The 23,106-nt window shown below is 50.8% G+C and overlaps 1 protein-coding gene across 3 annotated transcripts; it reads right to left on the bottom strand.

The window, feature by feature from the left end:
• Positions 1-3,634: 3,634 nt before the first annotated feature.
• PFAS (phosphoribosylformylglycinamidine synthase) lies at positions 3,635-22,782 on the bottom strand. 3 transcript variants are annotated; one of them, XM_061390987.1, is made up of 28 exons: positions 22,750-22,782; positions 19,840-20,020; positions 19,620-19,755; positions 19,092-19,197; positions 18,524-18,713; positions 18,330-18,435; positions 17,628-17,768; positions 17,397-17,521; positions 17,096-17,224; positions 16,579-16,710; positions 16,308-16,436; positions 12,549-12,622; positions 12,277-12,433; positions 11,886-11,947; positions 11,577-11,738; positions 11,201-11,326; positions 10,941-11,072; positions 10,499-10,729; positions 10,186-10,366; positions 10,022-10,105; positions 9,641-9,796; positions 9,295-9,414; positions 8,876-9,021; positions 8,558-8,765; positions 8,308-8,399; positions 8,115-8,229; positions 7,309-7,632; positions 3,635-7,206 (listed from the first exon to the last, which is right to left on the bottom strand). In XM_061390987.1, exons 2-28 carry the CDS (start codon positions 19,979-19,981, stop codon positions 6,896-6,898), a joined length of 4,017 nt encoding a protein of 1,338 aa, XP_061246971.1. In that variant the 5' UTR covers positions 19,982-20,020; positions 22,750-22,782; the 3' UTR covers positions 3,635-6,895. The 3 variants fall into 3 exon arrangements, 1 of the variants encoding a protein (XP_061246971.1); XR_009731288.1 differs by lacking the exons at positions 19,620-19,755; positions 19,840-20,020; positions 22,750-22,782 and having other exon boundaries at positions 3,635-4,362; positions 6,841-7,206; positions 8,567-8,765; positions 19,092-19,265; XR_009731287.1 differs by lacking the exons at positions 19,620-19,755; positions 19,840-20,020; positions 22,750-22,782 and having other exon boundaries at positions 3,635-4,362; positions 6,841-7,206; positions 19,092-19,264.
• Between the last annotated feature and the right edge of the window lie 324 nt (positions 22,783-23,106).

Genomic DNA, 23,106 nt, shown 5'->3' with positions numbered 1-23,106 from the left:
TTACTTATTTATTTGGCAGTGCTGGGTCTTAGTTGTGGCATGCAGGATCTTTAGTTGTGGCATGTGGAATCTATTGACAGTTCCCTGATCCAGGATCAAACCTGGGATCCCTGCATTGGGAACTTGGAATCTTATCCACTGGACCACCAGGGAAGATCCCTTGAGTCTTTTTTTTTTTTAAAGATTTGTTTGGTTTTTGCTGTCCTGGGTCTTTGTTGCTGCCTGCGGGCTTTCTCGTTGCTCAGCATAGGCTCCAGGCATGTGAGCTCTAGTAGTTGCAGCCCCCAGGCTCTAGAATGCAGGCTTAGTAGTTGTGGCACGCCAATGTGGTTGCTCTGAGGCACGTGGGAACTTCTGGGACTAGGAACCGAACCCAGGTCCCCTGCATTGGCAAGTGGATTCTTAACTACTGGACCACCAGGGAAGCCCCACCTTGAGTCTTTAAAGTTGCCTCAGAATTCACTAGGTCATGTTAAGGGTATTCTAGCCAAGGCGAACATCAGGAGCAAAGACTTGGAAATGAGAGGGCATGTTTTGGGGAATGTGAGCATATCAGCTTGGCAAGGGTGCCGTGGCAGGGAGCTTTGAGCCTGGAGAGTTGGTCACGTGCAAGGTGTTTATAGAACATGCTAAGGAGCGTGGACTCCTCACTTATGACAACCAGCATCAGACCTCTCTCTGAGCCTCATCAACTAAAACATTGTTAGGATTAAAGGCAGTATGGATATAGTTGAATCTAAATCTGTTTCAGGCAAAGAGAGTGGACTGTTTGATCCAGGAGGAATTAGAAAGAGGGAGGGGTGTGTCACAGAAGCCTGAGGAAGAGGAGCAGTCCGGACAAGGGGAACGAAGGAAACCAAGCCACAGGGTCAACCCTGCTGCCTCCCTCAGCATCTCTTTGTCCCTCCCTCCCCACTTCTACTGGCTTGCCCTCTGCCCTGTCCTCCCTGCTAGAGGCAATACTGGCTCTGGCTGCTTTGCAAGCAGTCAAGCAGATAGGGAGTCCTTGGAAAGGGACCTGCAAGGACATAGAAGTTAACAGGGCCCCAGCACCGGGCACAAGGGGTGAGGGCCTATTCATGGGCCAGGAAGAGGTGAGACTAGACTACAGAGACTGAGGAAAATACCCCCAACTTCCTTGTTTTGGATCTATGGCATGTCAGGTGTCATGCTCTGCTATGACATGCTGGGGAGGCCTGGCCCTCCACAGTTCTGGAGCTCTGGGGGCACAGGTTAGGTGGGCTCTTCCACATGGTAGGAAGCGGTTCTCCAGGAAGTGACAGAGGTGCAGGGCTGGACGTCCTCTGGGAGTGGGGTGGAAGGAAGCCCTAACTTGGCAAGTTCCTGCTCTTGACTCTCCCTTACCCTTCACCTTTTTTCCTCTGTGTCTGTCACTAATGGGCTCCCCAACAGCTGATTCTTTCTACATGTTCAAGTTCAAACTTCCCAAGAGGCTGGATCTAATTAGGTCAGTTTTTTGCCATCCAATTTGAAAGTACCTCTTTGACCAGCTGTCCTGCCTGGCCATTTCCCAGGCCAATACCCAGACACAAATAAGATCTCTTCTTTGTCCATCTGGCTGTGACTAGGATGACCAGTATCATGGGAGAGATCTCTTTAGGCCACTTTTCTCAAGAGGGTGTGAACATATGTCCAGCTCCTGGCTCACCTGTTGAAGTAGGCCTGCAACTGATTGATTCTGTACCCCTGGGACATTCCTTCTTCCAGCGCTCTGAATGCATTTGATGCAGTTTTTTATTTTGGGCTCAGGTGTCCCCAGGCTCCCACCCCATCACCTTTGGGGCCACCAAGAGGTGGAAGTGATGGACTCATATCAGAGAGGTGACTCAACACCCAAAGTCAAGCATCCCTTTAGAGTAAGGGCAATGTATATTTCTACCAAGCAGGGGTTTTTAGTGTTTTTGCTTCCATGCACCTCTTTGACAGTTTGGTGAAGCCCTTGGAGCCCTACTCATAATAATGTTTTTATTATAATTTTTTAAATATTTGGCTGCAACACTCAGGATCTTTGATCTTTGTTTCAGCACATGGGATCTTTAGTTGGAGCAAGCAGGATCTAGTTCCCTGACCAGGGATCAAACCCAGGCCCCCTGTGTTGGGAGTGCGGAGTCTTAGCCACTGGACCATCAAGGAAGTTCCAAATTGGCATATAATTTAGCCTTTTCATCTGCTTTGTTCTGCCAGAGCCATTTCCTTGTCACCTTCCCCAGATGTGGTGTTTGGGAGTGGGGAGGGCTGTCTGTACTACTTAGGGAAACGATCTAGGAGTGAGAGGAGTTCGCCTTGCTGTGAAGACAGGGTCAGCAGAGCTAGGACTCAGTGGTAAGGAGAACAGGATGACTCCCTAGTCCCTTCTGTTGCCCTGGATACCTTCCCAGGGGCATCCCAGGATGCTCCAGTGACATAGGCAGTGGGAAGCCAGTTGATTAGGCTGTGAGGTTAGTGATGCCATTCCTTCTCAGCCTCCTCTTTTTCTGCCAGTCCCTTCAATGTTCCCAGGCTCTCCTCACTGCTCCCAAATAACCTTCCCCACACATAGACCAGTGCCTCCCAAACCTTCATCTCCATCTCTATCCCAGATCTCTTGTTGTTGTTGTTGTTTTGGCTGTGCCACCCATGTGGCATGCAGGATCTTAGTTCCCTGACCAGGGGTCAAACCCACGCCCCCTGCAGTGGAAACATGTGTCCCCCTGACACCTCAAACTCAACAGTCCTAAGCAAAGCACATCATTTTCCTCCCATGCATGCACCATCTTCATCTATAGTTAATGAAGTTATTGCCTACCCAGTGGTCCAAGCAAAGAATCTGCACTTCATCATCAACTGCCCTATCTTTCCTTCACATCTAGTTCCTGGTGATTCTACCCACCACCACCACCCTAGTCCTGACCATCACTGTTTCTGCCTGGAGCATGCAAAGTACCTGGAGCAAGTACCGGCCCATAGTGGCTGGTACTGAGCTACTCACACAGGAAGGTCTTTCCTGAAGCCTGAGATAGGTGTCTAACCCAGGCCCCACCACAGCAGTGCCCCAGACTCTACCTTCTGGCTATCTGCTGCCCCCAAGTGCCTAACGACAGGCTGAAGATTTCTTTGATTTCTGCCCCAGCGTTCTGAATGCAGCAAGTGCTGGAGAAATAAATACATCGTATGGGGTCCTGGGGCCTCTGAAGGCTCAACTGCTGGAGATGTCCTCCTCCCATAGACTCACAACTGCCTGGAGCCCCTCTCTGGGAGGGTCCCATCTGGACCTCTGCACAAACAACCCCCTCTTTTTGCCTGGACCCCCTGGAACCCTCATTTAACACATATCAGACACACACTCAGTTTAGTGCTTTTTCTGTGAAACTGAAGGGGGCTGTTGGCTGCCAGGCAGATGTTAAATTAAGAGAGACAAGACTTACTGGTTCTCCCCATCTCTCTACCCACCCCTCCATCTGCCCCAACACATGCATATGCTGTCCTTCATCTGACACAATGACAAAAGCTTGCAACTTTGGAGAAAGGAAGTAAAAAGGGGAAATGACTGAAGGCTTGCAAAACAAAACCACCCATAAGCCCAGTTCATTAAGTTCACTCTTCTATTAAGGGAAAAAATGTTATCAACCTTAACTAATTTTAACATTATTTATTCATTTGTTCAATATATATTTATTGAGCACCATGTAGGTGACAGGCCTTGTGCTAGGTGTTGGATACAGTGGAGGGCAGAAAGGGAGTTCCTGCTCTCATGGACCACCAAAGAATTCCCTCAGAGAAATTTCCAAGATGGTGAGCTACTTAGGGAGCTGTATAACAGGACAGTCACAGCAGTCATGAGAAACTTCCACATACACTTCTCTGGACAAAGGAAGCAAGGATGGTTGTCAGCAAGAAGTCCTGACAATGCTGCCTCCCGGAAATGTGACTTTAGGACAGTAGGAAGTAGATGTTGCAATTTATTTAACCTTAATTCTTCCTTTGTTTTAAAAAGTGGGGAGGGGGCTATCAAGTACCTTGCTGAACTCTTATGAAAAATAATTTAGATACATATAAATGCCTAGCATATGCTTGGTTCATGGTAGGTGCCATATACTGGTATTTTTTTGTTTTATTGAGATATGATTGACATCACATTATGTGAGTTTAAGGTGTACAATGTATTGACTTGACACACTAGCAAATGATTACCACCACACCTCACACTGGACTCCCCAGGTGGCAATAATGATAAAGAACTCGCCTGCCAATGCTGGAGACAAGAGACGAAAGTTCAATCCCTGGGTCGAGAAGATCCCCTGGAGGATGGCATGGCAACCCACTCCAGTATTCTTGCCTGGAGGATCCCATGGACAGAGGAGCCTGGTGGGTTAGTCCACAGGGTCAGAGAGTCAGAAATGACTGAAGTGACTTAGCATGCACATGCATATCTACATCACTATCTTTAAGATTTACTCTTGCAGCAACTTTCAGGTACACAACAGTTATTAACTGCAATCAACATGCTGTACATTAGAACCCCAGAGGTTACTCATCAAGTAATCTAGAAGTTTGTACCCTTTGACCAACATTCCCTTTCCCCCCACCCACCATTCTAGCCTGTTTCCATGAGTTCAGCTTCTTTTAGATTCTACATGTGAGATCATACAGGACTTGTTTCTCTTATTCACTTAGCTTCATGCCGTTGAGGTCCATCCATGTTGTTGCAAATGGCAGGATTTCCTTCTTTCTTGCAGCTCTAATAGTCTGGTGTGTATACATACACACCACATACAGATCTTGTTGGACTATAAGGTCCCTGGCAGCACTGACAGTGTTTGGCACTGTTGCAAATCATCGAACATGAATGGAATGAATGAAGAAATGAATATTAAAGGCTCAGTGCTGGGGATAAGAGTGCTGACCACTTCTGTCAGGAAGGGAGCTGCTAAATTAGGAGAAGCAAAAATCAGGGGTACTGAATTCAGAGGCCAGCACCAGGGCAACCCCTATGACACAGCTGGAAACACTATCAGAGAGGCTGCCAAAGTCTGTTACCACTTAGCACAGTGCTGCATTTAAAAAGAAAGCTTCAGCTGTCTTTCAGATGAGAAGGCCCAGGTCCTGACTTGTATGCTTTTGTCCACCCCCATCCCCTTAAACCCTGATGATAGGGGGATGGGACACAGGATTTACCCTCCAAACCCAGATAAATGACACGAGTGACGTGGTGCAGTGAAGTGGGGCAAGGGAAACCCCCAGCCTGCATGCATCCTAACTTCCCAGGCAGGCTCTTTCTCTGAAGCCCATGCTGCTTCCTGGGCCCATCAAAAACAGGACTGAAAACAGATCCAACATCCCAAGACAAAGGGAGGCAGATTAATAAAATTAGCTGAGGTCTTTTTTTGGCATTTTGGTCCTTGTCTGTTCAAGACACATTTGGGAATAATAAGAGGTACTTGATGCTGTGAAAGTGCTGCACTCAATATGCCAGCAAATTTGGAAAACTCAGCAGTGGCCACAGGACTGGAAAAGGTCAGTTTTCATTCCAATCCCTAAGAAAGGCAATGCCAAAGAATGCCCAAACTACCACACAATTGCACTCATCTCACACGCTAGTCAAGTAATGCTCAAAATTCTCCAAGCCAGGCTTCAGCAATACTGAACCGTGAACTTCCAGATGTTCAAGGTGGTTTTAAAAAAGGCAGAGGAACCAGAGATCAAATTGCCAACATCCGCTGGATCATCGAAAAAGCAAGAGAGTTCCAGAAAAACATCTATTTCTGCTTTATTGACTATGCCAAAGCCTTTGACTGTGTGGATCACAATAAACTGGAAAATTCTGAAAGAGATGGGAATACCAGACCACCTGACCTGCCTCTTGAGAAACCTGTATGCAGGTCAGGAAGCAACAGTTAGAACTGGACATGGAACAGACTGGTTCCAAATAGGAAAAGGAGTACATCAAGGTTGTATATTGTCACCCTGCTTATTTAACTAATATGCAGAGTACATCATGAGAAACGCTGGGCTAGAAGAAGCACAAGCTGGAATCAAGATTGCCGGAAGAAATATCAATAACCTCAGATATGCAGATGACACCACCGTTATGGCAGAAAGTGAAGAACTAAAGGGCCTCTTGATGAAAGTGAAAGAGAATGAAAAAGTTGGCTTAAAGCTCAACATTCAGAAAACTAAGATCATGGCATCCAGTCCCATCACTTCATAGGAAATAGATGGGGAAACAGTGTCAGACTTTATTTTTGGGGCTCCAAAATCACTGCAGGTGGTGACTGCAGCCATGAAATTAAAAGATGCTTACTCCTTGGAAGGAAAGTTATGACCAAACTAAACAGCATATTAAAAAACAGAGACATTACTTTGCCAAGAAAGGTCCGTCTAGTCAAGGCTATGGTTTTTCCATTGGTCACGTATGGATGTGAGAGTTGGACTGTGAAGAAAGCTGAGCACCGAAGAATTGATGCTCTTGAACTGTGGTGTTGGAGAAGACTCTTGAGAGTCTCTTGGACTGCAAGGAGATCCAATCAGTCCATCCTAAAGGAAATCAGTCCTGGGCTTCATTGGAAGGACTGATGTTGAAGCTGAAACTGCAATAGTTTGGGTACCTGATGCGAAGAGCTGACTGATTTGAAAAGACCCTGATGTTGGGAAAGATTGAAGGCAGGAGGAGAAGGGGACGACAGAGGATGAGATGATTGGATGGCATCACCGACTCAATGGACATGAGTTTGGGTAAACTCTAGGAGTTGGTAATGGACAGGGAGGCCTGGCGTGCTGCGGTTCATGGGGTTGCAAAGAGACACGACTGAGCGACTGAACTTAACTGAACTGATGACGTACTTCTAAAGATACCCTGGGTACAAACCACGGGGCCCAGGGTAGCCTTCCGGCCTGTTTAGCAGCTGCATTCCTGGGTCCAATTCCGGGCATTGATGAAGAGCTGAAGCCAGGGGGAGGTGGTTAGAGTGTCAAATGGAGGAGGTCGCCAGGCCCACTGCCAAGGCCTCACAGACCGCTCCGGGTGAGGCATGAGGGCCAAGTGGCGGCCATCGGGGGAGCAGATGCCAGCGACACCCCCTGGGGAGCCGTTGGGATTCAGGGGGTACTGTTCCGTGGGGTTCCCATCATCATCTGCCCAGTGCAGTGGAGCTAAGCCCCTGGCCTCCATCTGGGCTTGGAGTTCTGGAGAAGAAAATGCCATGTAACCTGTGATGAAGCAGGGACAAGAGATGTAAGAGCAAGCTCCCTCATGCCCTCCCCCTACCCCAGCCTTCAGGCTTCCCCACCCCAGCCTTCCCGGAGCCTGACCTTCCCCGTGAGCGCTCCACACGGGCAGCACCGCGCCTTCCATCCCTCGCAGCATCAGGGCTGGCCCGGGCCCCACGCGCACACTAGCCCAGCGCGACTCAAAGCGCCCAGACAGGTTGTGGCGTAGCAGGAGACCGGGCCGGGCCGGCCAGGACTCCTGGCACATCTCCACCACCTCCTCACTAGAACTGCCTCCCACCCAGCCCAGCAGGGCCAGCAGCTGACAGCCGTTACACACGCCCAGGCTGAAGGTGTCTGGCCGCTGGCGGAAGCGCTTCATCTCAGCCCCGGCCTGCGGGTTAAAGGTCACAGCAGCTGCCCAGCCTAGGAGGGAACAGGAAGCTGGGGTGAGACCTGGAGTGAAAGGGGACTGTCATCTTTCTGTCCTAGCGTGCCCTGTTAACACTCGCCCAGGATCTCCCCCATTCTGAGGAGCTCTTGGCAAACACCAGGGAAGGTTTACCTGCTTGAAACAGGTGTTGCCAACTCCTGGGCCCGAGATGGCCCAGGACCAGCTTTCTGTTTAGCCAGCAGAGCATTTTCAAAATTTTTTATTTAGTCGCCTAACATTTAACTGGGACTTTTGGGCTTCTCTTGAAAAACAGAAAGCCCTAGCCATGCTGAGTGGCAGCTGCTGTGTCTGACAGGGCGGCACTCAGCCCCCAGCCTCATTAAGCTACCTGCAGGCCTTTGCTGGCTCCTGGCTGGCCTCGCGGAGGTGAGAGGCCAGTTCTCAGGCAGGGAAGAGGGCTAAGGCAGCTCTTAGGAAGATGTGGGGAGGGGGTGGGCAGAGGCCCCACGCCCACCTTTGGCAGAGCCCAGGACGTCCGCGTAGCTGAAGCCGCCTACGAAGGCCACACCGCGGAACGTGTCCAGCCCGATGGCTCCAGAGCACAGGTCCTGCATGGTTACATCCCACACCTGGCAGGAGGGGGAAGGGAGGCATCAGAAGGCCCATGGCCTGAGTCCAGCCCCGGCCCCACCAGGCACCCCGCTCACCTCAAATCCAGCCAAGTGGAAGGCATCTGCCATCTCCCGGTCTCCATTACTGCCCTCTTCCCGAATGATGGCGACTCGGGGGGCAGGACCACCTGGGGGAGGAGCAGGAGTGTCCTTGGGTCAGAGGGCTACCTCTGCACCCCAGCCCCCTAGACATCTTGTCCAGGGCAGGACCCCACATCCAGGCTTCAGGCTCCTCCCCAAGGCCCACAGTGCCAGGGAATCCAAGCCTCTGCACACACTCCCTCACCAGGCTCACAAGGCACGGAAGCTCTGGGGAAGGTAGGCGGCAGGCAGAAGGTGGGCCCTGCCCGCTCCCTCAGCCCTTGCTCTTCCTGGGCCACACAGTGTGGTTTTGCCTGTAGCCGGTCCAACTGGAAACTGGTTTCCTCCCAGAGGGCTCGTAGCTGCCCAACAGGTTCCTCCAGAACCACCGTCCTGTTCACCGACACGCGGACCTGGGTAGGGGGCGCAAATCTTTCAGGATGTCCACCTTGGGTGCCTCCAAGGCTGGCAGAGGCGAACCAAGACCCGCCCTGTGCAGGCCTGCCACTCTTCACTTCCTCACCATGGCGTGGGGCCCCGTGTCGCCTGTGAGACCCAGCTCTAGGCAGTGGAGGCCAGCATTCCGGTAACGCATCAGCACTTGGGCAAGGTCTGGCTCCTGCACCTCCAGCACCAGGCCTGGCTCCTCGGCGAACAGCACAGGCAGGGCTGGGAGAGTACAGGGGCATCAAGGTGACTGGGGTACTGGCAGGGACTCAGAGGTGGAGTCGGGGGATAAATATGAACAAAGGCAGGGATCGGGGTGGGGTGAGGCTCTCTCAGAGGGGTGCAGTTAGGAACAGAAATGTCACCTGGCTCAGTGATCAGAAAAGACAAAAGGAGACTCGGGAGGGAAGGAGTTGGGGACACTCCAGTCTTTAAATGAGGGACACAGGGTCCATAGGATGGGGACAGGCAGACCTGCTCGAATCTAGACCTCACCATCGACCCCAGGTGCAGGGATGTCCACCTCTATCCCACAATTCCCAGCAAAGGCCATCTCTAGCAGGCAAGTGATGAGACCTCCATCACTGACATCATGGCCTGAGCAGAGGAGGCGGTCTGGAGGAAGGAGAAAAATGCTTAGCAGTGTTGAGACCCAAACCTGGCGGCCCCACCCCCATTTCTGGACAGTCAGGAGAGGGCAAGTGTGAGAATGTGGGCTTACAGCAGAGAACCAGAGAGAAAGGGATTGGGTCCCTCTTGCCCCACTCTCACAGGTTCAGCTGATGACTGCCTGTTTTCCCATGTCAGCCACAAGGACCATCTCCCCCAGAGCCCCACTCACCTTTCAGCAGCCCCTGGGTGATGCTGAAGGCTCGCACCAAGTTCTCAGGAACATCCAGGTCGGGAGGCTGCTCGCCAAGCTGGGAGAAGCACTGAGCCAGAGCTGTGCCCCCCAGCCGGTGCTGCCCAGGACTCAGAGGCACGTAGAGCAGGTGGCCTGGGAGAAGAGGGATGGCAGAGGGGAGACCAATGGCTCAGAAGAACCCGTTCTGCCATGCAGGGTCACTGAGGCTCCCAGGATGTGGTAAGACACCCCAATCATCAGCCCCGGAAGGCACCACAGCCCCAGTGCTGAGACGACCTGAGTACTCATTAAGCAGACCCCAAACAAAGGATTGAGCTGTGAATACAGAACCCATGAAGGAGGGGGAAGAAACCATACCTCTCCCCCCAGGATGCTTGAGGTCTGGGGTCACAGTGGCTGTAATGTCTGAACAGACAGCATAGGCTGAGATGACCAGTGACCCTGCAGAGCAAGGCATAAGCATGTGAGGGGGAGTCCGAGCCCACAGGCCTGCCCCTTGCCCCCTGGCACCCAGACCTCACCAGGAGCCCGCACGGTTTCAGAGCCAACCCGGGCAGCCATGCTGAGGGAGTCCTTGCCACCGTCTACCGCTACACCCAGGGCCGCCATCACTGCCACCATAGCCTCACAGGCGTCAGCCAGAGCTGCACCCTCCCCTGGGAGCTTGGCTGCCCACATCCAGTTCCCGCTGCATTTCACATCCTGGGAAGTGCAGACTTGCATTAGAGAGAGAGCATGGTGTAGGGAGGCTGGAGGCCAGCAGTTAAGTGGATGGTGAACGTGGTTGTGTCCCACAGGCCTGGAGTTCCAGGCCAGAAGCCGCAGGGGACTCACCTGGAGGTCGGTGACCAGAGCAAATACCAGGTTGGTGAGGGCTTCGGCCACAGCCAGCCGGGCGGCAACCTTCGGGTCCAGCAGGCTCTTGACTGGCTGCTCTCCCAGGGCTGTGGCGGCCCCTACAAGCTCATGGTGACTCAGTGCCACAACTGCCACATCTGCCAGAGGGGTCTGCAGGGGTCCCACACACTGCTGCTGGGCCACCAGGCCGCCCACAGAACGGTCCACCTGAGGAACCGGGGGGAGCTGGCCAGAGGCTCACGGACAAGAGGGTGGCCTGGCTCACCCTGAACATGCAAGACGGGGGTGGCAGCAGGGGGCGAGGCTTCTGTCCTGACCCTTCTCCCTCCCTGATGGACCCCCACAGCCGTTCCTGGGGTGGGCAAGCAGAGGGAGGGGTGCAGAGGGCTAAGGGGGTGGAGCAGGGTGCAGGGAGGACCTTGTTGGTGAGGTAGCGCTTGCTGGCCACGGCAGGCAGCCTGAGGACCCGCGCCAGAGCCTGGCGCACGCTCAGCCCTGGGGGCAGAGTCAGAGGCTGCAGCAAGGGGAGACTCCTCTGGAGGAAGAACTCCTGCGACACAGACAGCAACAGGGGTGTGAGCACCGGGGTGGAGCGCTGGGCATACAGGTGACAAGGCACGTGTGGGGCAGAGGGTGGGGCCGGGCCAGGGAAGGGAGATGCCTCCTGCCCCCATGTACCTTCTGGGGCATCTTGCCCAGCACCCAGTCCAGGTCCAGGTCCACAGGGGTTGGGGGAGGAGTGGGGGGCGCATCCACCTGGCCACCTGTGCCCATAGGCCACTCCCGATCATCCACCAGCACTATCTGTAGACCAGAGGGACACCACCCAGAGGGGCTGAGGCTATGACCACCAGCAGGGAGTGAACTCTTCTGGAAAGCAGGGCAGAAGTGCTCTTTCCACCCCATCTGGCTTCTCCTATTGAGCACCCCCTAAACCCCGCCCCCACAGCCTACATGCTATTCCCCACGGCTCCCCTGTGTTCCTCTCTTTCCTGGGCCCCGGCAGCTCAAGTCCACCTACAGCATCCACTACTGACTCCCTGGGCCAACTCACTCTCCTGTCTCCAGTGATGGTGCCCACAAAGCAGACTGGGCAGCGTTCCCGGGCGCTGACACAACTCAGGAAGTCCCGGTCAGAGGGCCTCAGCAGAAGTGCGTTCGACTCCTGGTACTCGGCCCCCCAGATTTCCAGGGCATTCAGGGTTGGGTCCCCCAGCTGCACATCCATGAGGGAGGACGAAAAAGAAGGGACAGCGGTTGCTCCAAAGTCTTACGATCTTGCTGGGAGTGAGGGGAAAATGGGTGGGGCTGCTAGGACTGGCATGGGCAGGGAGGCGGACAGATTTCACAGAGGACAACCTACCTGGAAGCAGCTGGTGTGAATGATGGCTCCAGCCGGGTCACTCAGCTCCTTCAGGACATTGCCTGGTGGGGGCGTTCCCGGGAGAGGTGCTCACATGGCCGCGGCAGGCACCGGGCAAACAAAAGGCCATTCCCAGCCTCCCAAAGAGCCCTTAATTCTGTGCATCCCTGTTTGAACCGCTGCTGCACCCTATCCAGCAACTATCCCACGGTAGCAGGCTCCCACCCTCAACCCTGGGCCTGTTCAGAATGTGTAGTGGGTGGAGAATGGGACCCTGAGCTGTCAGGTTGATTACAGATCCTCAACCTAAACCAACTGCTGAGCCTCTCCCTAAATTGAACCAAGCAGAGACCAGGTAGGCCCAGTCCCCTGTCCCAACCCCCTTTCTCACCATTGCCACCAGCACCCTGGTCATGGAGGCTGCAGATGGGGTTTCCCCCAGGGGCCTCCACACAAGCCCGGATCACACGGTTCATCTTCTGCTCCATCTCTGGGTCTCCCCGCTGCACAGCCCCAAAATCCAGGTCACTGGCGTTGTCTCCTTGCACCTGGGGGGATAGATATAGACAGCATGCTCAGTTCAGGGGGCTGGGAGCTCACGCCTCACCCATGCATGGGGCCCTGAAAGATCATGGAGTTGGCATCTGGGCTATTCCCACTTACCTGCACAGACGAAGCAGCTCCGCCCCCAACTCCAATCCTGTAGACAGGACCGCCAACCTTCACGACATCCATGCCTGCGAGGAAGGAGGGCTGAATCAGAGCACTTAGGGAACGACAGTTAGTACAAGTACAAAGCAGTGTGAGGATAAAGGGCAGCCAACATTAGAGGTATCTGTCAACATTCATTGAGTTAAATACACTCCAAGGAATTTACCCTCCAGATTATTCACATGCGCAAAATAGCCAATGAACAAACTTAAACAATAGCATTATTTGTGTTACCAAACACAAGAAATAATCTACATGCTAATGACAGAGATATGCAGGTCAGGAGGCAACAGTTAGAACTGGACATGGAAAAACAGACTGGGTTCCAAATAGGAAAAGGAGTACATCAAGGCTGTATGTTGTCATCCTGTTTATTTAACTTATATGCAGAGTACATCATGGGAAACGCTGGGCTGGAGGAAGCACAAGCTGGAATCAAGACTGCCGGGAGAAATATCAATAACCTCAGATATGCAGATGACACCACCCTTATGCCAGAAAGCAAAGAACTAAAGAGCCTCTTGATGAAAGAGAAAGAGAAGAGTGAAAAAATTGGCTCAAAGCTCAACATTCAGAAACCTAACATCATGGCATCTGGTCCCATCACTTCATGGGAAATAGATGGGGAAACAGTGGAAACAGTGTCAGACTTTATTTTTTGGGGCTCCAAAATCACTGCAGGTGGTGACTGCAGCCATGAAATTAAAAGACACTTACTCCTTGGAAGGAAAGTTATGACCAACCTAGATAGCATATTCAAAAGCAGAGACATTACTTTGCCAAGAAAGGTCCGTCTAGTCAAGGCTATGGTTTTTCCAGTGGTCATGTATGGATGTGAGAGTTGGATTGTGAAGAAAGCTGAGCACCGAAGAATTGATGCTTTTGAAGTGTGGTGTTGGAGAAGACTCTTGAGAGTCTCTTGGACTGCAAGGAGATCCAACCAGTCCATCCTAAAGGAGATCAGTCCCGGGTGTTCATTGGAAGGACTGATGCTGAAGCTGAAACTCCAATACTTTGGCCACCTCATGCGAAGATTTGACTCATTGGAAAAGACCCTGATGCTGGGAAGGATTGGAGGCAGGAGGAGAAGGGGACGACAGAGGATGAGATGGCTGGATGGCATCACCGACTCGATGGACATGAGTTTGGGTGAACTCCGGGAGTTGGTGATGGACAGGGAGGCCTGGCGTTCTGCAGTTCATGGGGTCGCAAAGAGTCGGACACAACTGAGTGATTGAACTGAACTGAATGACAGAGAACTGGTTAAATAAATTATGGTATAAGCCATACAGTGAAAAACTAAGTTTTAGCTTCACTGCAAAAGAAAATTACATATGAAATAATGAAGTAAAATGATTTCATCAGTAGGAAATGATTTCCAAGCATATTGCTAAGCTGAAAAAAAGCAAAGTACAGATGTATACCTACCCACTTAGAACCCCATCAGTAAGAAAAAAATAGTTAGGAATAAACTTAATAGAAATATAAGACTTATACACTAAAAATCATGAAATACCTTAGTAGGCCTAAATAAATTGAAAAAGATCTGATGTTTATAGAGTGGAAGACAATATTGTTACGATGGCAATACTCCCCAAAGTGATCTTCAAGCCAATACAATCAGCCACCTTTTTCAAAGAAATGGATGAGCTGACCCTAAAATTTATACAGAAATCTGAGAGACCTAGAACAAAGCCATGACAATCTTGAAAAAGAACTATATCGAAGGACTTATACTTTCTGCTTTTAAACTTACCACAGAGCTAAAAGGTTTTTTTCAAAAAGGGTTGTTAGAACAACTGGATATCCACATGTCAAATAAGGAAATTGGATCCCTACTTCATACCATATACAAACTTCAAAATGCTTCAGAGACCTAAATGTAGGAGATAAAAGCTAGAAAGTATTACAAGAGAATATAGAAGTCAATCCAGGTGACCTTGACTCAGCAATGGTTTCTTAGTCATGGCACTGTAAGCCAAAAGCCACAAAACAAAAATAAACAAACTATATTTACCAAAATTTAAAACATTTGTGATTCAGGGGACACCATGAAAAAAGTAAAAAGACAACCCACAGAATGGGAGAGAATACTTGCAAATCATGTATCTACCTGTACAAAGAACTCTTAGAACTCCATAAAAAAGGCAAATAATCCAATTTAAAAGTGAGCAAAGGGTCTCAACAGATATTTCTCCAAGGAAGACATAGGAATAGTCAACCAACATATGGAAAGATGCTTAACATCATGCGTCCTTAGGGAAATGCAAACCCAAACCACCATGAGATACTACTGATACTTCATATGCATTCTGATGGTTGTAATCAAAGAGACAGATAATAACAAAGTGTTGATGAGAATCTAGAGAAACTGGAACCCTCACACACTGCTGAGGGGAATGTAAAATGGTGCATCTGCTTTGGAAAACAGTGTGGTAGGTTTTTTTTAAAAGACTGAGTACAGTTATCATGAGACCTAGCAAGTCCACTCCTAGTTACATACTTGAAAAATAACAACATAAATACAAAATAAAACTTGTACACAATTGTTTACAGCAGCATTATTCATAATTAGCCAAAAAGCAGAAACAACCCACTTGTCTACCAACTGATAAGTGGATAAAGAAAATGTGTTATAGGTACATAATAGAATATTAATATTATTCAGTCATGAAAAGGAATGAAGTACTGATACATACTACAATACGAATAAAGACATCATGTTAAGTGAAAGAGGCCAAACACATTTATAACGGGGACATCTTTCGAGATAGAAAATAGATTACAGGTTCCCAGAGGCCAAAAGGAGGAGCGTGGGGAGTGACTGCTTGTGAATACAGGGTTTCTTTCTGGGGGTGACGAAAATGTTCCAGAATTAGTGCTTAAGGCACAACTTTGTGAATATACTAAAAACACTGACTTATACATTTTAAAGGGCACACTTTATGGTACATGAATTATATCTCAATAAAATGGTTATTAAAAAAAATAGGTGGGGAATTCCCTGGCAGTCCAGTGGTTAGGACTCTACGTTCTCACTTCTGGGGCCTGGGGTTCAATCCGTCTTTGGAAAACTAAATCGCATAAGCCGTGTGGCACAACCAAAAAAAAGTGTGTACACATGCTAGTTGTTTTAACAGAGGAGGCAAATATACACATGGGTCTGTTTATGTATGCAGGAAGTACTTCTGGCAGGGTACAAGAATGACCAATTAACATTGCTTATCTCTAGGGAGGGAAACTGGGTGGCTGGAGGTCAGGGAGAGCAGCGTTTTCACTGTAAAATCTTTCTTTGCTTTTTCAATTCTGAGCCATGTGACTGGTCACCCATTCAATAAATGGTACCCAGCCTTTATCTTGATTCCACCACAGGTCCTAGCACAGTGCTTAGCACCCAATGGGCCCTCAGTAAACGTTGACTGACTGAATTGAACTTGCAGATAAAAACAGAGGTGCTGGGTAAAACACTGGCTGCCTTGACTAAGCAGGGTGGGCCCCTGCCATGGAGAAGTCAACTGGGGAAAGGACAGAGGCCTCACAGACTGAGCCTGCCCAACTGGCATAAAGCCCTGCCCTACCTTAAAAGCCTGTCCAGTGGAGAAGAGACAGGAGCCGGGAGATACAAAACAAACCACTGAGATTCCACTCCTGCAGTAGCCATGTGCTGGGGAAAAAGCTGGCGGGACCTGGAGAGAGGTGGGGGGCTCTTACCTGTCTCTGGGGGCTCCTTGCTCACATGCTCAGCTTCCATGGACCCAATGCCTCCACTAAACATTATGGGCTTGATCCACTCACGCCGCTGGCCGTCCGGAAGCTGAAGGCCCAAGGAGCGGGCAAAGCCTGGAACATGGACGTCACAGGGAGAGGGCACAGGGTCTAGTCATCCAGGCTCCTCAGCGCTTACTGGGTCACACACCCCACCCTGCCTCTGGGACTAATATCCATGTCAAGGATAATAGTCCCCTACACCCTCCAGCCTCACCAGCAAGCACTGGTTCCCCAAACTTGTTGCCGTAGTCAGAAGCCCCATTACTGGCCTCAATGGCAATCTCCAGGGGTCGGGCAAAGTTTCCTGGATACTGGAAGCTTGGATCCTCCCAGGGCATACTGTAACCTGGGAAGGAAAGAGGAAGAGGGATGGATGGTAAAGATGGAAGTCAGAGGAACTAGGACCCTTTAGGAAGAGTCTGACTCTTGGGATCAGAGCTCTTAGCACTTTCTAAGAAATTGGATTTTGGGGGCAGTTGATGGTCAAAAGTCTAACTCTGTATTAGGTTGTTTTTTTGTTTTTGTTTTTTTAAGAAAATTGTAGTTCTGCAAAGCCAGACGTGGGTCTCCCTTGGCGTACTGTCCTCATGACCATGGCTGGAGAAAGGCCAGCTACTCTAGAGCCCTTTATCCCAAGAAAAGGTGCCCATGATGACTGCTTAACTTAGGAGAGAAAAGTGTCCAGTGCCTGGCAGGAGGAGGAATCTGGGCAGAGAGCAAAGAGATGAGACCTGGGATGTGCAGGTTTCCAAAGCAATAGCCAGCAGTGCCAGCCACCACGTGGGCCCCTCGGCCTGTGCACTGGACATCTCGGATCCGGCCCCCTGTGCCAGTGGCTGCACCACTGAAGGGGGCTACTCCTGTGAAGAGAGAGGGAGAGGTATGGCTATTGAAGAGCAAGGTCCACCACTGACCACCCCGCTGAAAATAAGGACGTGCAGCCAACCTGCTGGTCCCCAGGGCGAGGGCGGCTGGGACCTTTGCCCCTCCCTACACTCTGATCTCACCTTCCCTCCTGGGTACTCAGCTCACCTGTAGGGAAGTTGTGTGTCTCTGCTGTGAAGACAACATGTCTCAGCCCCTGACATTGCTGGAAGGAGCTTGGCCGTGTGGGGTCCTTAGGCCGCAAGAATCGGACTTCTTTCCCCTGGATGGCACTGTGGACACATCGTTCTGGGCCTGGCTTCCTTGCTGGGATCTGCACTTACCCCATTAGAGACTGGGGCACCCTGTCCCCTGTGCCCAGCCAAGGGCACCACCCACCTGCTGTTGTCACAGAACTTGAGGACGTTGTTAGGGTTGGAGGACGCCTGGGTGCTCATGATGGACTCAAACAGCGAGTGTGGCAGCTCCTGTCCATCCACATGGAGTCGACCCTTGAAGAACCAGTGTCGGCTGTGTTCGCTGCCGAGATGATGTGGGGAGGGGAGGGCAGGGCGGAAACATGGGTCATGTCTCAGGCCTTGCCACTTCTTCTCCTCACCAGCATAAAAGGCAGAGTTACAGCCACAGGTCAAAACAGATTTCAGAAAGTCATAAGCTTCCAATGGCCTGTCACTGTGGATTATCCAGATCCCGAGTGAAGATAAAACCAAGATGTGATGCAGACTATTGGATGGATGGGGAACCCAGGCACTCAGACTCAGGGAGGCACCTAAGCCAAGAAGTCGTGCTAGTGGTAAAGAACCCACCTGCCAATTCAGGATACATAAGAGATGTGGGTTCAGTCCCTGGGTCAGGAAGATCCCCTGGAGGAGGGCATGGCAACCCACTCCAGTATTCTTGCCAGGGAAATCCCACAGACAGAGGAGCCTGCGGGCTATGGCCCATAGGGTCACCAAGAGTTGGACATGACTGAGTAACTAACACTTTCACTTTCTTAGGCCAAGAAAGAGCCATGGAGGGTCCCTATGATCTTCCAACCTCCACAGACTCAGACACCAGAATGTCCCCATCCCTCCCCACCTATTGGACTGAGCCAAGTCGAAGACTTCCACAGTGCTGGGGTTGCGCTGCAGCTCCTGGAAGCGCTTGGTGTAGAAATCCAGGTCCCAGGAGTCTAGGGCCAGACCTAGGAGACAACGCCCAGAGAAGCTGGTTGTGGGACACTGCACCCTTATTCTCCTGGCCTGGGCCTTCCTTCAGGGACCCCTGCTCACCTAGCTCCTGGTTGGCTTTCTCCAGGGCAGACCGGCCCTCAGCCAGCACGTCAATTGGGCCGCTCAGGGGTGCTGGGATGCACCCTGAAGAGAAGCTCTGGATGGGCTGGGGGAAGCGCTGCTCTGTCATCCGGTCATGCAGGGTAGCCAGGGCAATGGCCTCCAGGTCAGCTGAAGGTGGGTGGGCAAACTAGGGGTGGAGACATACAGCGAGGGCGAGGGGTGCAGGGTTGAAGTATGGACAAAATGGTTCACCCTCGGTCCTCCAAGCCACACAAAGCCAGCCCACTGCTAGCCTCTCCAGCACCTTTGCTCAGATTAGAAAAAGATGCCCCTTCTAGGCATGAGTGCCTGTCAGCAGGCACACATTAGAAACAGGAGCACAGGCTGGATTTCCATCCTATTTACTTCTCGACCAGGCAGCCTCAAGCAGTGAACAAGCTGCAAATAGGGCAGGCCTCAAATCAGAAACTGCTCCCCCTGCTTCTCATCATTTCCTTGGATTGCAGGACCCAATCTCCTGCCCACTTCCTCCTCTGGATCTCCACCTGGTTGCCTACTGCCTCACCGAGAGCAGGTAGCGCCGGGTTGGCTCCACGCGGTCCACAGCCCCCAGCCCTGCAGCCTGGCACACTGACACAATGTTGCTGGATGTTGGGGTGGAAAAGTTCAGCCTGTAGATTGGTTAGGACCAGATGGTTAGGACCTGAGCCCCAGCTGAGAAGGTGGATCCTGCCCACTGCTGTCCAGCTAGTCTCCAACCTCCACTCCCCACCCCCATCCCCGCCCATACCACTGGCCTCCAGCCTTAGATTTGGGCACTGAGAAACGTGCTTTCAAAGGTCATTCAAATCAAACCATAACTGTTCCTGCAGTATCAAAATGTTTCAATTTCAGTGTCTAGGAATGCAACTTGTTATATTTCCAGAACATGCCTGGGAGCTGCCTCAGTCTTCAAAGTGGGGAGTGGGGTGAAGGGAAAACAAATCTCCCAAGGATCACAAGAGGAGGAAGAGGCATGAGAGTGGCAGGGGTGGCAGAGTGTTTGGAAGGGCTCTGGACCATGGAACAAGTTGCTTGAGGCTGAAACACTTGCCTCGGTCCGACCTCCAGCAGCAGGTCTGTGGGGCCAGGACGAAGCCAGGATTCCTGAGCAACATCGTCCAGTAACAAGGGGCAGCCAAATAGCCATGTCAGCTTCTTCATCTCCTTGTTGCTCGGGAAGGACTCCGCTGCAGGGAAACAGGGCAAGGAGACGTTAGGACACTGCCGCTGGCGATTGGTACTTTGCCCAAGAATCCAGTAACTGGCCCAACCTGTCCAGTTCACATTGTAGCACTGCTCGGTCTTGACACCCTGCAGCTCTGGCAGTTCCCTTTGCAGCTTCCTTTGAATGTATTCAGAGGCTGCCCTCTCGTGGCCAGAGGGGCGGACATAGAAGTGAAGAACGGAGGACATCTCTGCAGGTGTCCGTTGCTGGAAAGACAAGTTAGGTTCCTAAAAAATAACATGAACTAGAGCCTATCTGTTGAACTGGTTTCAAGTTCAGTTCAGCTGAGGCTTTGGAGACATTAAGGATGGGGTGGGGGAAAGTATTGGGGGCATTCAGGGATAAACGCATCCAGACATTTCCAATCCAGTACGGTCAAGGTCAAGGGACTGGGGGTACCAACCTAGGACGGTGGCAGTGGGAAAGACTTCCTAAGGGAAGGGCTTCCCTGGTGGCTCTGCTGGTAAAGAATCCGCCTGCAATGCAGGAGACCTGAGTTCGATCCCTGGGTTGGGAAGAATCCCCTGAAGAAGGGATAAACCTAGTAAGGTGGGAGTGGGAAACACTTCCTAAGGGAAGTGGCATCTAAGTGTAAACCTAAAGGATGAGCTGGACTGGGCTGGCCAGTAAAGTCAAACGACAGTTCCTCTATTTCAGTGTTTCAAAATATTACGTCCCTGTTCAAGGTAAATGCAAAGCCTGACAGTCAAAGACCCTCCAGGTCTATCCCCAACTACTTTTCAACTTCTGATCCCACTGCTTCTCAAAAGGACCTTGGCTTCACTCACTAAACACTGCCTGGCCTCCTTGCCATTCCTTTGCCCCATCCTAGAATGTCTATGTCTAATTCTATCCTATCCAAAGCGTTCCCATTTGTTGAGGTTAGTACAGGTCGCACCAACTCTGAAGCCCTCCTCGCTGCTCCAGTGCTTAGGGATACTTCCTTCCTATGTGAGCACAGAGCTTCTGATTCGCACCATTCATTCAGCTCTGATCTCTCTCTCACACACGCGCACACAGCACTTCCAAGTGTACAAAGCCTCTTCACAAACAAGTGGGAAGCTCACTGCCTCACTTCTTCACTTGGACAACTCACAGGTATCTCAAATCTAACTTACTCAGGGCTGAATCTGACTATTCTGTCAAGGTCACTGAATGAAGATTGCAACGTTGCCAATCTCCAGGTCACTTAACTTCTTACCTATTCAACCTCTCAGAAGCTATGACTTACTCATTCTCTACTTCTTAAAACACTCTCCTCTCTCGGCTTCCTGACACCACTCTCCTGGTATTCCTCTACCTCTGGTTGCTCCATCTCAGTCACCTGTGCTGGCTCTTACTCTTCTTGTTGTTAGTCGCTCAGTCATGTCCGACTGTTTATAACCTCATGGACTGTAGCCCACAAGGCTCCTCTGTCCATGGATTTCCCAGGCAACAACACTGGGGTGGGTTGCCACTTCCTTCTCCAGGGATTTTTCCTAACCCAGGGATTGAACCCACATCTCCTGCACTGGCAGGTGGATTCTTTACAGCTGAGCCACCAGGGAAGCTCCTACTCTTCTGCTCCACCTCTAAAAAGTGGGTGCCCAAGGCCCTGCCCTTTGTTTTCTCCTTTCTAAATGCTCTTCTTAAGTGACTTCATTCAGACCGGTGGCTTTAAATATCATCTCTTAGACTGAACCAATGAAACTGCCATCATTCAACCATTTTTTACTAAAAATGACAATTTTACACAATTTGAGTTGATATCTGCCAACAGATTTCATAACCTTACAAAGAGTCGGACATGACTGAGTGACTTTCACTTCACTTATTCAACTCTGACTCTCCCTGAAAACTCCAAACACACACATGCAAATCCTTAGTTGACATTGCCACGGAGAAGTCTCATAAACACTAAATAGCCTGCTTTGGTCAAAACAGAAAATTTGATTTATCGGTTCTCCAGAACTTCAGTTCCCATTTCCCATCTCAGTTAACACCACCCTCATCCAATCTATTGCTTGAGCCGAAAGCCCAGATGTGTGAATGCTAGGTTGAGTCCAACTCTTTGCAACCCCATGGACCACAGCCCACCAGGCTCCTCTGTCCATGGGATTCTCCCAGCAAGAATACTGAAGTGGGTAGCAATGCCCTCCTCCAGGGGATCTTCCTGACCCAGGGATCAAACCCTGGTTTCCTGCACTGCAGGCAGATTCTTTGCCATTGGAGCCAGCAGGGAAGTCTTTCGGTTCATCAACCAAAAAAATTTAAAAAACTTGTAGACTGACAAATTCCAGGACAGATCTCATTTCAGCTACGGGTGCTCCTGCCAGATCTTGATTCTGCCTTTTTTAAGCCTCTACCCCATGCTAACGGTTTTTAAAATTTTTTATTTTTATTTATTTATTTGCCGAGGCTTGTGGGATCCTAGTTCCCCGACCTGGGATTGAACCAAGGCCCTCGACAATGAGAGCGCTAAGTCTTAATCACTGAACCGTCACGGAATTTCCCTTATGACTCTTTCCAAAGTTAGACGCCTCAGTTATTCTCTTGACCATAGTTCCTTCACAGGAATGATCACATCCCGAAATCATTTTGATTATTAAACCAGTTGACTTTCGTCTATCGTTCCCAGTGAAATAGACGCTCCAAGAGCACAGACACAGGATTGTCTACATCGGGGCTGTCTCCCCAAAGACCAGCATGGTACCTGATATAAAACTGGAGGCCAACAGATTATTTCGCTGGTTGAATGAACTGTTAGAGAGGGGGTGAATTTACGTGGGGGATCCCATGCCGGGGAACCAACAAACGCAAATGGACGCCTGCACTAAGGCAAGCACGCAGGCCTCCGCTGGGTGCGGCTCTGCCAGGTAGGGATCCTGCGCCCGCCCAAATCAAGCTTGGCATGGGTAGCTACGGGGTTCAGTTTGTAGGGGGTATCCGGGTTTGTGAGCGCGCGCGGCAGCCTTACCGCGTGGTAGCACTTCTCCCAGTCCGTCAGCTCCTCGAATTCTGGCGCGCAGATCAACGTCATCCTCATGCGCCGCAGGAAGAGGCGGGGTCTAAGGGTGCCCCGCCCCTCCCTTTCTCCCTGGGGTGGGCCTCTGCAGCCCTTCTCCGTCAATTCCTAGAGCAATTTCTACACCCAGTAGGTTAATTCCAGAAATATATATTCAGTTAACGTTTGTGAAAATAAAGTCAGTTTCAGGTCCCCGCTTCCCTTGTCCCCGTGCAAAGTGTGAGGGAAACACTGAATGCAGGAATAAAACACACCTTTCCTGTCCAGAACTCAGTTTCCGCCCCCCTTACTCGCTTTACTTCCTTTCTT

The sequence above is a fragment of the Bos javanicus genome, chromosome 19 (assembly GCF_032452875.1).
Source record: "Bos javanicus breed banteng chromosome 19, ARS-OSU_banteng_1.0, whole genome shotgun sequence".
Taxonomy (NCBI): Eukaryota; Metazoa; Chordata; class Mammalia; order Artiodactyla; family Bovidae; genus Bos; species Bos javanicus.
Note: the sequence above shows the minus strand (reverse complement) of the source record. Positions and strands in the feature narration are given on the sequence as shown.

What these genes read in the sequence shown, in the direction of transcription:
- PFAS (XM_061390987.1), bottom strand. Translation starts at nt 19,981, where the DNA reads ATGTCCTCCGTTCTTCACTTCTATGTCCGCCCCTCTGGCCACGAGAGG. An exon ending in TGAAACCGTGCGGGCTCCTG is followed by an intron (nt 10,106 to 10,185) that starts GTGAGGTCTGGG and finishes CTTGCTCTGCAG; the next exon opens with GGTCACTGGTCATCTCAGCC. An exon ending in CACCCAGGGGCTGCTGAAAG is followed by an intron (nt 9,415 to 9,640) that starts GTGAGTGGGGCT and finishes TCCTTCCTCCAG; the next exon opens with ACCGCCTCCTCTGCTCAGGC.